At 42.1% G+C, this 11,834-nt stretch overlaps 1 protein-coding gene across 3 annotated transcripts in view; it reads left to right on the top strand.

The window, feature by feature from the left end:
* tfr1a (transferrin receptor 1a) overlaps window positions 1-11,834 on the top strand; it is a 16,010-nt gene extending 4,176 nt beyond the window's left edge. The window contains exons 2-19 of one of the 3 annotated variants that reach the window (XM_076098367.1): window positions 1,039-1,083; window positions 2,182-2,264; window positions 3,736-3,973; window positions 4,553-4,736; window positions 4,859-5,084; window positions 5,169-5,291; window positions 5,410-5,505; window positions 6,003-6,142; window positions 6,283-6,434; window positions 6,546-6,665; window positions 6,893-6,978; window positions 7,089-7,152; window positions 7,262-7,329; window positions 7,434-7,501; window positions 7,599-7,692; window positions 7,830-8,051; window positions 8,312-8,464; window positions 9,198-11,834. In XM_076098367.1, coding sequence (XP_075954482.1) covers window positions 3,784-3,973; window positions 4,553-4,736; window positions 4,859-5,084; window positions 5,169-5,291; window positions 5,410-5,505; window positions 6,003-6,142; window positions 6,283-6,434; window positions 6,546-6,665; window positions 6,893-6,978; window positions 7,089-7,152; window positions 7,262-7,329; window positions 7,434-7,501; window positions 7,599-7,692; window positions 7,830-8,051; window positions 8,312-8,464; window positions 9,198-9,440 — 2,229 coding nt within the window. In that variant the 5' untranslated portion in view covers window positions 1,039-1,083; window positions 2,182-2,264; window positions 3,736-3,783 and the 3' untranslated portion in view covers window positions 9,441-11,834. Of the gene's footprint in view, window positions 1-645; window positions 788-1,038; window positions 1,084-2,181; window positions 2,265-3,735; window positions 3,974-4,552; window positions 4,737-4,858; window positions 5,085-5,168; window positions 5,292-5,409; window positions 5,506-6,002; window positions 6,143-6,282; window positions 6,435-6,545; window positions 6,666-6,892; window positions 6,979-7,088; window positions 7,153-7,261; window positions 7,330-7,433; window positions 7,502-7,598; window positions 7,693-7,829; window positions 8,052-8,311; window positions 8,465-9,197 lie in introns of those variants that run through there. The other 2 variants (XM_076098365.1, XM_076098366.1) reach the window with 2 other exon arrangements.

Here is an 11,834-nt window from a genome sequence, read left to right as displayed (position 1 = left end):
GTCCTGAATGCACCTTGTTGCTGAGATAAGAATTGTGAAAGAGTTGTTTTTGCTTATGGATTAAGAAGTCAGAAGCTGACAATTTGGCGTTCCATTTTCCACATAATCCATCCACGCTAAGACGACTAGCATGCTACAGCTAATAGAGAACAACTGGTGCACCGCCAAGACTTCCTGGGTAAAACTTGTGCTCCAAAATTTCTATTCCTCTTGTGGGAATGGTAGAAATAAATGGACTACTTTGTCATTGTTTGGGTCACCGGGCGTACCGAAAGGTTGTCTTAAACCAAATGTCCTGTACTGAACGGTTGGGGACAAATACACATAGGGGTACATAACTAATGCATACATTGTATTTGGCTAGATTTGGTTATTCATCTGATGTGTGTATATAATGACATGTATAAGAACTGTGCAGAAAAGCATGAGATATGATAGCAAAGAGATGCCGGTTTTGACCCGTCTCAGCCCCGTGTGCTGCTGAAGCTTCATACAGAATATTCTCCCCTGAGGGTGATCACATGCATGGCTCTTATGCCACTGATGGTGCATTACAATAGTTACGAAAATATACAGCTGACCTGGGTTTCGGGTCTTGTTACTCTGTTAAATTGAAACCTTGCTTTGATTGGCTCTTATTTTGAATCCAAGCTAGTTATGCTGTTATTGTGTTCTACTGGCGGTGGAGTTCATGGAGTCTGTGCTGGACACTGGCCTTTTGTGCCTCGGAACAGTGCTGCCTTTCAAGTGCGCAGCAAAGGAAACCCCGTGGATGTTTGGACAAGAGGTGGGACGTGTTCTTTGGACACTCCATTATTCTCACAAGTGAAACGGTATCACACTGTATAGAAATAAACACTTGAATTCCACGTAAAATCCATCTTTTGAGTATAACGCTCATCCCTTGTAGACTTGAAAAATGGATGGTTGAAAAAGGTATTTTATCTATAGCCACTTCATTTACAGGGAATTTAAAACTCATTCCATCTTCAGGCCGGATGCTTCACTTATACTTTCCTTGTTTGTGTCCCTTTTTAGAACGAAGCAGCAATGGACCAGGCAAGGTCAACAATATCCAAAATTGTGAGTATTACAACCCAAATCCTCGAATAACAAGCTTTGCTCTGAGAAATTGTCTTTCCATTATTGCCTCTTCTCAAATGAGTGTTACTATAACTGCACTTGTTGCACAATTGAATGTTCTTTCATCTTGGGAACAAATAATTACTTTCACATTTCGTCAACACCATGCTGAATGATATTTAGGCAGTGCGACGTGAGAATATTTTCACTGCAGTTAATGTTATAATATATACTGTGTGTATGTATATATAATATTATTTAAGTACTGTGAATTCATCTTGATTAAGATTGGTGATGGGAATATTTTCTAATCGCTGCAAGGGACAAAAACTTTAAATAAGGCTTTCTGTAAGGGTTATAGTTAATATGAATTATTGCTTTTTTTACACAACCTCGTGTGCCATTATAAAGTCAAAATCATCCCTGCAATAAGTACAGTAACATGAATCAATACATATGAAACAAGTGGGCAACAAACTGAACTTACAGCTGACAGCTATCACGGAAAGTTTAAGGATACTGAAAATGAGCACTACGCAGTCCTGGTTCCACCAATGGTGAACTACTTCCTGTCAGTTACATTTTTTTATTTTCTCTTAACCAGCACAACCCATTTGTCACAACAATTTTTCAAAATCACTTTTTACTTGAATAATTGCGTAACAGGAGACGGGAGTAGAATCTGTTGTCTACGAGACTGGTGCTGCCCCCCTCATGGACTGGGACGATGTCAAAAAGCTCCTCGCTCAGAAAAGTTCTCCATTTTCTACATACTGTACAATACTGTCATGATCAGGTGGTGGTATAGCATTTAAATAATGCTGACTGTGTGGTTTAGACAGTAACTTGATGCCTCTAGTCTGTCCTTGGATGTGTACTGCCCCTGGTTGCTCCTCTTATTTAAAACCACTGCTACCTACAGGGTACCTGATTGGCTACCTGGTCCATCGTAAGAAGGACATGGCTCCCATCTGTGAGGCCTCTCAGGACCCTATAATTGAATCTGTTGTCTACGAGACTGGTGCTGCCCCCCTCATGGACTGGGACGATGTCAAAAAGCTCCTCGCTCAGAAAAGTTCTCCATTTTCTCCTTGGCAGTTCGTTGCGGGAGAAGATCTACTGCGTAGTGCTCATTATCGGTCATCTTTCATCCTTCTTTTAGCTCTCCGAAAGCAACGTCTGTAAGTTCATTTTATGATACACTTGTTTGGCATTTTATGCATGTTATTTATGAAAGATTTTTAATCGTTATTGGCACATGACAAGGTTGTGCTTTTTTAGATGAAAACCTAACTATGACGGAGAAAGAAATGGAGAGCTAGAAAAGTGAAACGAAACAGAAACTGAGCTCTTTTGCTTAATTTATTGTCGGTATTTTACTACTTATTGTACTTTAAAGAATAAAACTATAGTTGGCACAGTCAGATTATGTGCTGTAGATATTGCTATTTTAACAAAGAATTCTTTCATTCCAAAAAAACATTGGGCCCAACTGGAACTGTCGACAAACGTCTTTTATGTGGGGGTGGGGGGCGTCCAGAAGTTCTGAGGCTTTTTTCCAGATAGTGAGTAGTCGAATGGTCCATTGGAGGTGTATTCCTGATGAATCAAAGTGCGAGCTAAAAGAAAAGGTGCTGGAAGAGGAAATAGGAATTCCCCCAAAATGGCAACCCATAGCGGGCAGTGAACAGCTGTTTGTGTGGTGTGTCTTCCTCTCCCTGTTTCCTTCACCTACATTCCCCTGGGTCCTAAGTCCCTCCATGTACAGCTTCTTATCACCCTCTATGTACCAACGTACATTTTTAACAAATGCCACATGTATTACACGGTAATCGGCGTTGCATATGTCTGACCAAAATACCAAAAAAATGATTCATTTAAATTATTGTTTTAGAGTTTTTAAAGTTTTTGTTTGTAATATGTATAATAAGCATATCATTTAGTTATTGCTACTGAGAATTTAACAAACATAAAAACATGACGTAGATAGGTTTACAGTTTTCAAGGTGTAAATTTAAGATTGCATCTATTACACACATGAAAATAACTCTGCTACCACCAGCGGCAACAACAGTGGCTCCAAACTCGCAAAACATCGGATTTTTTAAAACCAAAACGCTTCCAAACAGCAGACACAGCTCCTCTCTTGGGCACAGACTCTATCGGTGCATCTCCGGTCTGTCTTTGTTCATCCTGCATCGCTCTGTTCTGTTCTTTAATGTAACGTTACTGTAGCGACATTCTCCCAGCTGTTAGCAGACTGTTGGGCTAGCTTAGCAAGCTGTACCCAGCATGCCGTTTGGCGGTGTAATTTTATAAATGTACAATTTATTAGCGTTACAAACTGTTGTGTCACAAACTGTTGTGTCGTGGTGTTTTGCCCTGTTAAAGAACGTTAGTTGTGGGTTATTAATTGTCGTGTTATAACCATGACTAGGGTTCCCTCTCAATACACTTAAGATGACTAGCTCCGACTGTAGCGCTCATAGCGGCAAACAATATATTTAGCTGCCTGTTGAAGAGTTACAGCAGTTGTTTCGGCTATGCACCGGTATGATGGTGTGTGAAAAATTTAAATCATACGGGAAAGTAGAAACAATATACCGCCCAGCACTACTCTCAGCGCTATAAAGCATCGTTCTGTCGTTGCAGTTTAACGGGGAGCCGCACTCCTACACACGTTTCAACCTGACCCAGAACATGGAAGGCGACAACAGCCAGGTGGAGATGAAGCTGTCGTCCGACATGGACGAGGAGGTCGGGGGAAACGGCGTGGGAGAACACCTCAATCACAACTCCAACAACAAACCCTCCTTGGCTCAAAAGCTCGGCCGCAAACCAAAGAACCTCTGCTTCATGGCCGCCACCACCCTCCTCATCTTCATCATCGGTGAGAGTGAAGGGGCTGTGTGTTTTTATATTTAGTTTGCATAAAATAACGTGGTGTCCCTTAAGTATCAATCTTAGGACTACTGCTTTGAATGTGTTTTGATGGTGGACGCAGCAGCTCTTCTCCTACCCATGCTGATGACTCACTTTAGAGACATTTACAGTTAAACCACAAACGTGAAATATCAGTTGTAGGTTACGTCTCAGGAAAATAAACAGATTTTTCTAAGACTTGCCCTGACTTGCCCTGAGCATCCCAAAATCTTCTTTTTTTTTATCATCAGAAAAACTATAGCGGATGGTTGACGGTGTCCCTCTCTGAGCAACAAAGAGGCTAAAGGCTCTTATATTCAGGCTTTGGCTTGTAGTCTTTGATTCAATGAAATGTAATTGACTGGATGTGTGAGGAAGAAGTATGTGAGGTCTACATACTGTACAATACTGTCATGATCAGGTGGTGGTATAGCATTTAAATAATGCTGACTGTGTGGTTTAGACAGTAACTTGATGCCTCTAGTCTGTCCTTGGATGTGTACTGCCCCTGGTTGCTCCTCTTATTTAAAACCACTGCTACCTACAGGGTACCTGATTGGCTACCTGGTCCATCGTAAGAAGGACATGGCTCCCATCTGTGAGGCCTCTCAGGACCCTATAATTGAATCTGTTGTCTACGAGACTGGTGCTGCCCCCCTCATGGACTGGGACGATGTCAAAAAGCTCCTCGCTCAGAAACTTACTGCAGCCAAATTTGAACCTGTCTTCAGGTAAATGTATAAGCCACACACAAAATGTCTTTATTTGTGTTGTAATTTAAAAAGTCAGTCATTGTTTCCAGTTTTCTTGTCCTTGTTCTTTCCCCCTCATGTTGTCATTCCTCCTCTCCTAGTGAGTTTTCCAGTGTCAACCACCGGGCTGGTTCTCCAGGTGACGAGTCTCTGGCGAACAAGGTGCTCAACAAGTTCAAAGAGTACGGCATGAAGACCTGGACCGATGAGCACTTTGTTAAGGTCCAGGACCCCCCAGCTTCTGGCTCCAACAGATTTGCGTTCAAGAACGGGAGGGACGAGCGTCCGGAGGGATTCCTCTCCTACAGTGCCAATGGAACAGTGAAGGTAATCTAAAAGCTAAAGTAGAGAACTTTTTTTGTATTATTTAGAGGATAATGCAGTTTATTTACTATATTTATTTTGTTCCAGAGTACCGTCTTGTATGCATTTTACGGGCAGGAAAGTGACTTCAAGTTGCTGCGGGAGAAGAGCATCAACCTGACTGACAGGGTCATGTTGGTCCGTGCGGGGAAGATCACCTTTGCTGAGAAGGTGGGTGGTTCAGTGTGACTTTTATATTACTGTAAACTTTCTTCTTGCCTGAATCACTCTGAAATACGTGATTTTGCTGTTGGTGACAATACACATTTTATTTATTTTTTGCTTGTAGGTAGCCAATGCTGCCAAAATGGGTGCCTCTGCTGTGTTGATCTACCAAGACCGCTCTGATTACTCTATTGGAGACTCCACTCAGCTCTATGGACATGTGAGTGTTGACAGTTTAGAAGCAACATGTTGGAGAATGAAGCCCATGTGTTCAGTGTACTGATGATATTAAATCAGTGGTTCCGTGTTCTGTTTGTATTTTGTGCTCGACTGGCTTTGACATTCGGTCATTAGTGGAGGCTAGGCCTGCCTCCAAAACCTGTTTCTAAAGGAGTTATTGGTTCTGCTGTCAGTTCGTGAGAAAAAGGGAGTGAGATTCCCATAAACTGATTGGCAGCCTCACAATCGTTCTTTCTTTCTTCACACCTTTGCGCCGAAGGCAGAGTTGTGCTCTTAATTAAACACACCGTTCGGGTATAAGCGTTTAGATGTTTTGTAATCTTTTTAATTTAAAATTTAGACGTTTGAGAGTAAGGCTGCTGGGAAGATTAGTTCGGAACACAAAAGCCTTCAACGTGTCACTGTTGAATCATAGCTGTATGCAAACTTGACAACTTTCCATCTAACCTTCTTCTGTGTCTTCTTATGTCTCCACAGGTCCACATGGGTTCAGGGGATCCCTACACCCCCGGCTTCCCCTCCTTCAACCACACCCAGTTTCCGCCCGTCCAGTCCTCAGGCCTGCCTAAGATCCTGGCTCAGACCATCACAGCACGCATGGCTATCAACATTCGGAAGTAAGGCTCACATTCGCTGTGGACACACTGAAACGATGTACTTTAATATTAAATATTCCTCTTGCGCTGTGATTGTTTACTACGGTTGACTTTGAAGCGGCGTACAAAGCGTTAAAATATGTATTGTCTGCATCCTACAGCCAGCTGGGGGGGCAGAGTGAACCCTCTGAATGGGGAGGCCGCTACAAACTGGGAGACGAGAGCGACGTCATTACTGTCGAGGTCAACAACGTTCTTACTGAGAAAAAGATCAATAATGTCTTTGGGGTCATCCAAGGCTTTGTGGATGCAGGTAAAAGGAATTGTTTATTTAAAAACAGAGATGCGGTGATCAGGAAGTCGGTACACGGACTTCCTGAAAATGAGTAATTGACACTGAATGTCTTTTTTTTTGTAATTGTAGATCGGTATGTGGTTATCGGCGCTCAGAGGGATGCATGGGGTGCAGGTTTTGCTGCATCGACCGTCGGCACCAGCGTCCTTGCTGAGTTGGCGCGTTCCATCTCCGATATGGTGAAGAATGGTACGTTTGTAATGTGAAATGGTACGTTTTTAATGTGAAATGGTGAAGAATGGAACGTTTTTAATGTGAAATGGTGAAGAATGGATCTACACTTCACATTAGATCCTACAATAACCATTTAGTAGCTGAAGAAGAAAAGTCAGGATATGTTTAGTCAAAATGTAATATCTCTCATCTAGTGAGGGCGCTTCTTCTTCTGTTAATGCATTTCATCATCTTCTTGTCAGATGGGTTCAAACCGAGGAGAAGCATCGTGTTTGCCAGCTGGAGCGCTGGAGAATATGGGAGTGTTGGCGCCACCGAGTGGTTGGAGGTGAGAAAGATTTCCCCCGCTGCAGTTTTCTTAATCGGCAGCTTTGATGCTGTAATAATACTGATTGGTGATAAGACTCTAACTTAATTTTGTTTTTTTTGTATATCAAGGGTTATCTTTCCTCTCTGAGCATGAAAGCCTTCTCCTACATCAACCTGGATGGAGTTGTAACAGGTATTTACTTCAGGATTTCAGGCTATTAAATATTAAAAGCTTCCATATGCTTACAATATGACAGAATATGTGATTTTCAGAATGGCTAAATATGAGCCGTGTTTTCCAGGTCAGACAGGATTTAAAGTGTCAGCCAGTCCTTTGATGCACAGCCTGATCGAGGGCACTATGAAAGAGGTACAATTAATACAAGCCTGCAGTATTGTCATGATTTAAATAATATAAATTTTGCTTGATGAATGTTAAGATATAATGTACATCTGCAATTGTCTTCTCCTCAGGTGAACTCTCCAGGCAAGGCTGGGACACTCTACTCCCAATATGCAAAGGGAAACTTTGAGTTGAATGTGTAAGTGAGACCAGGCTGTTGATCCCGTCAATGTGTACGCATCGCCGTGACGTCCATGCCGTTTCCTCATCATCTCGCATGTTTGTTTATTTTCCAGGTTGGAGCCTTTTAAGTTGGATAATGCTGCTTATCCTTTCCTTGCCTTCTCTGGCATTCCCTCAGTCTCCTTTGGATTCACCTCCGATAACTCGGTAAGTCGTACTACAAGTTCCATCAATCTGTTTGAGTCGATAGCCGTAGCCCAGGACGTGCTTGTTCATTGAGCCATCACGTTAGTTTGGTTCATCCTGGGATGTAATGATCAACGCGTCTTGCTTTCCGCTTTCAGGACTACCCGTACTCTGGCACAACGCTGGACACCCGGGAGAACCTGAACGTGGCCACGGGCAAACAGGTCCCTCAGCTGGCCGAGACAGCGACCCGGTTCGCAGGTCACATGGCGCTGAGGCTGGTGCACGACCATCTGCTGCGGCTGGACGTGATGAAGTACAACAATATTATCCGCTCTAAAGTGTCTCAGATCAACGGCAAAGTCTTTTCTATTAGGGGGGTGAGTGTCCTGTTTTCTTACTGACTCAGCGATTTGGGTTGTTACCTTTTTTTTGTATTTAACTCTACCTTCAAATTCACTCTTTGTAAAGTAGCCGAGTTACCTGTTTCTATTGCCTTTTTTAATTGATTTTTTATTTTTATTTTGTCTAATTGCGGCTTTGATTATGTAACCCTAATGTGTCCAAAAGATGGACATCCGTATAGTTTTGTTTATTCAGAATACCAAATATCCCCTGTGGATGCTATGTGTGCTTTCAGAGGGAGCTGTTGCCCAAGGCCCTCACAGTGAAGTGGTTGATCTTGGCCTCTGGCTCCTACAGCCGCTCTGCTCGCCAGCTGGTGGAAGACGTCCAGAACAGTGACCTGGAGGACATCGAGATGTGCCGCATCCTCAATGACCGCATAATGACGGTGAGACCCAGACTACACAAGTTCACAAACAAAGTTATTGCTCCTGTTCAGCTCCTAACATGTCTTAGTTAAGAAATTAATCTGTTTTATGTGCTTTGCTGTACTGCACTCTTGCTTTTTTTTATTTTTATAAAGGCCCTGTAATCAGTGGCAGTTTCTTCATGTAGGACATCTATTGCTTGTAGCAAGACCGAGTTTGAAGAGTTTTGGGGTATTTCATGAGACATTTCTGCGTTTTTTGTCTTTGCTTCTCTCAATGGTTTGAAGTGGGTTGTTTCGGCCGTTGGGAAGAGATGATGTCATGTACCTCCTTGCCTAAAATCATAATTTGGCAACATTTGAGTCGAATGGGTTACATCTGTGTGGTTGGTGTCTTATTTTGCCAGATCACTGTCAATCAAATCTGATAGAACCACACCTACAGTCCTGATGAAGCAGATCAGCAGAGACAAAAATATCTAAGCCTAACTTTGTCGCCTTTCTTAATGTTGCATATTAACGATACGCAAGACAAGTTTTCAGGGACTTAAAAAAATTTAATTAAAATGTGTCATAACGCTGAAGCGGTCTTTTCTTGCGTTGAAAATAAACAATAACCTGCAATTTTATGATGTAAAGGAAAAAGTCACTTTATTTTAATTGTCCAAGCAAAACAACAATACCAGTGACTTTAAAGAAAGCATCGCAGATGTCCCTCTTTCATCATCCCGTTGTCCTCGTCTCGTTTCTGTAGGTGGAAAGGAACTTCCTGTCCCCCTATGTGTCTCCCAGAGAGAGCCCTTACCGCCACATCCTGCTGGGCTCCGGGCCTCACACTCTCAATGCTCTGTTGAACCACCTCGAAGACCTCAGGACCGACCAACCCAACACAGACGTCAACCTGTTCCGCAACCAGTTTGCCCTGGCGACCTGGACAGTTCAGGGCTGTGCCAACTCGCTAGCAGGGAACATCTGGTCTCTGGATAATGAAATCTAAAATAAGTAATCCCCCCCCCTTCTCCCTTGTTCATGCCCTCTTATCACAGCTGGCAGTCACAGATGCACAGCTTTTTTTCTTTTTTTTTTGTTCTCCAAGGAAATTATAAAATTGGGGCCGTAACTAAACGGATACCAAATTTCACGGTCATCACCTCCAACATTTGAGCGATGAGCTCATCGCCATTCTTTGTGAAACTCTCCAAAAAGCCAAACATTAATTCTAAAAATGTACTTCTGCCTTAACTAGAAAGTCTAAAGGGTCATTTACTTTTCCCCCTCACCTTTTTGGGAAGATGTGTTTTTTAACATGTGTCATTTAAATCTGACATTCTGAATACTTTGGTGCTAGTAACGACTACCTTCAGATGCCCATGACATGTGGCGGTACTTCTTAAATTGGCGTTACCTCATGAAAGCGTTCTTCAGCACAGTATCATCAGGTCATAGTCACAGGACAGGCTGCGTTTGCCAGCTCGGAGATGAATACAACTCAAATGTCCAGCATGTAAGCTAATGACTTTCCAACTGTTTACCACAATTATTAAAAATCAAAAGCTGCTGGTATTTCCACTGCTGCTGGAGCCTCGTGTTCAAACCTGAGCTGGTTAGTATTGGTAGCTATAATTTCATACTGTGCTGAAATCTGCTGTCAACTAAAGTTGCTGAAAAAGACCGAAAATATGTTAAAGATACGTTGCGTTGCACCGAACAAATCTTGGACAGTCGGCTGTTGTAACTTGCCGTCACTTAACACTTGTGCTGCATTGATCTTTTTGAAAAGTCCTAAATAATAACAAATAAATCAGAATGTCTTTATTACCTGAATCCTCTGCCTGCTGACATGAGGGCAAACCTCTGCAGGCCTTTAAAAACCCAAGGGAGAAGGTCTCCGACCACCTGGCACTGAAAACCGTACGTCTATTTATTGTGTTATTTATTTATCAGTGGCAGGGTTCACTATAAATATTTTTTTATTGCCTTTTATAAAAAAATGAGTGTATAATTATCGGGAGCAGTGCCTTCCATAGTTATGACAGTTATACTGTCGAAATGACAAGAGCAGCATCTGCTTAAAAGAGGCGTACATGTCGACTGACGGCCAGCACCGAGCACTGAACAAACCGGCTCCTCAGAACGCTGCACTACTGACACTGGATTGGTCTTTAAAACAAGGCCAGCTCACATATCACACCTCTGGCTGTCGGTGCTGGTCCCTTTGTGCATGTACGCCTCTCGTCCTGACATTATCGGCTGACATTATCGGCTGCAGTGTCTTCCATAATGTGAAAAAGAAGAAGGTAGTTTTTGCCTACCAGTGTTTGTCCGTATCGGAGGCAGTGCCCTCCATATTTCACTGTAGGAATGGATGTTTTTTATTATCGGGGACAGTGTTTCCCATAATGTTTGTATATACACAGTAGAGTGCTACTCGATGCACATGGTGTCCGCATAGATCCCTTCAATGATGTTTCCATGCTTCAGTAGTTTCTTCTTGTGAAAAGGTTTCACATCAGCTCCGTCCGTCTCCTTAGTACAGACGCTGTCTTTAAATTGTTCTGGGTTTCTTTAGTGAGCGTTTTTCTCTTTTTAATAAGACGCTGATCATTTTTGTTTCTCATGATATGAAAAGTCTTTGCTTTAAAGAGAAGAATGTTACGAACATGTTTGGGACCACGGGTTACAGCGGTGTGGTCCTCCGTTTCCAGAACAGATCACCACAGTCGGTGTGGAAGTGAATTCTAGCTTCTCTTTTGATGTGTTTCTTCTTTGTTAAGGGATTTCCTTGTGCCTTTGTTTCATAACTGTTTCTACATGCAGTGCTTAAAGAGGGTTTGGACGACGTGTATTTGGCTTGTTTTGACGTCTCTGTATTTTTTTTTTTTCCCCCCCTCCTGTTATCTGCTTGAATCAAACGTTACTAGTTTAAACGCCTTGAGATATATTCACAGGAATAATGAAAGTGATACATTTATATAAATGGGGTTTCAAAAGTACACACTGAATGTTACAGTAGTTAACGATGTCCTCCTTTAGCAAATCTGCTATGCCTTGTCATTTACGATTTTTTTATTATTATTTGGAAACCACCATGCTTCAGCAGGAAAACCTGCAATGTTGTTTTAGATCAGAGGCCATTTAAAATGATCCATTCTCCTTCATAGTGTGAGTGAACTGACCTGCTGGGCTTTAATGAGGCATGTTCTGGAAATTACATTTCTAATATTGCTGAGGACGCAGATTTAGGAATTTGTTGACAAAATTGGGCTTTGTTGGACTTTCAAGAATTAATTTTGAATTGTTAAAACGATGCATTTTTTATTTTTTTATTTTTTCCTTTCTCAAACTTTCTTAGCTTCACGCTGTCATTGCTGCAATAAACAATCACATCACA

Source organism: Anarhichas minor, unplaced genomic scaffold (assembly GCF_050575085.1).
Source record: "Anarhichas minor isolate MPS153535 unplaced genomic scaffold, ASM5057508v1 ptg000024l, whole genome shotgun sequence".
Taxonomy (NCBI): domain Eukaryota; kingdom Metazoa; phylum Chordata; class Actinopteri; order Perciformes; family Anarhichadidae; genus Anarhichas; species Anarhichas minor.
The sequence above is the reverse complement of the archived record's forward strand: the minus strand, read 5'-3'. Positions and strand labels throughout refer to the sequence as shown.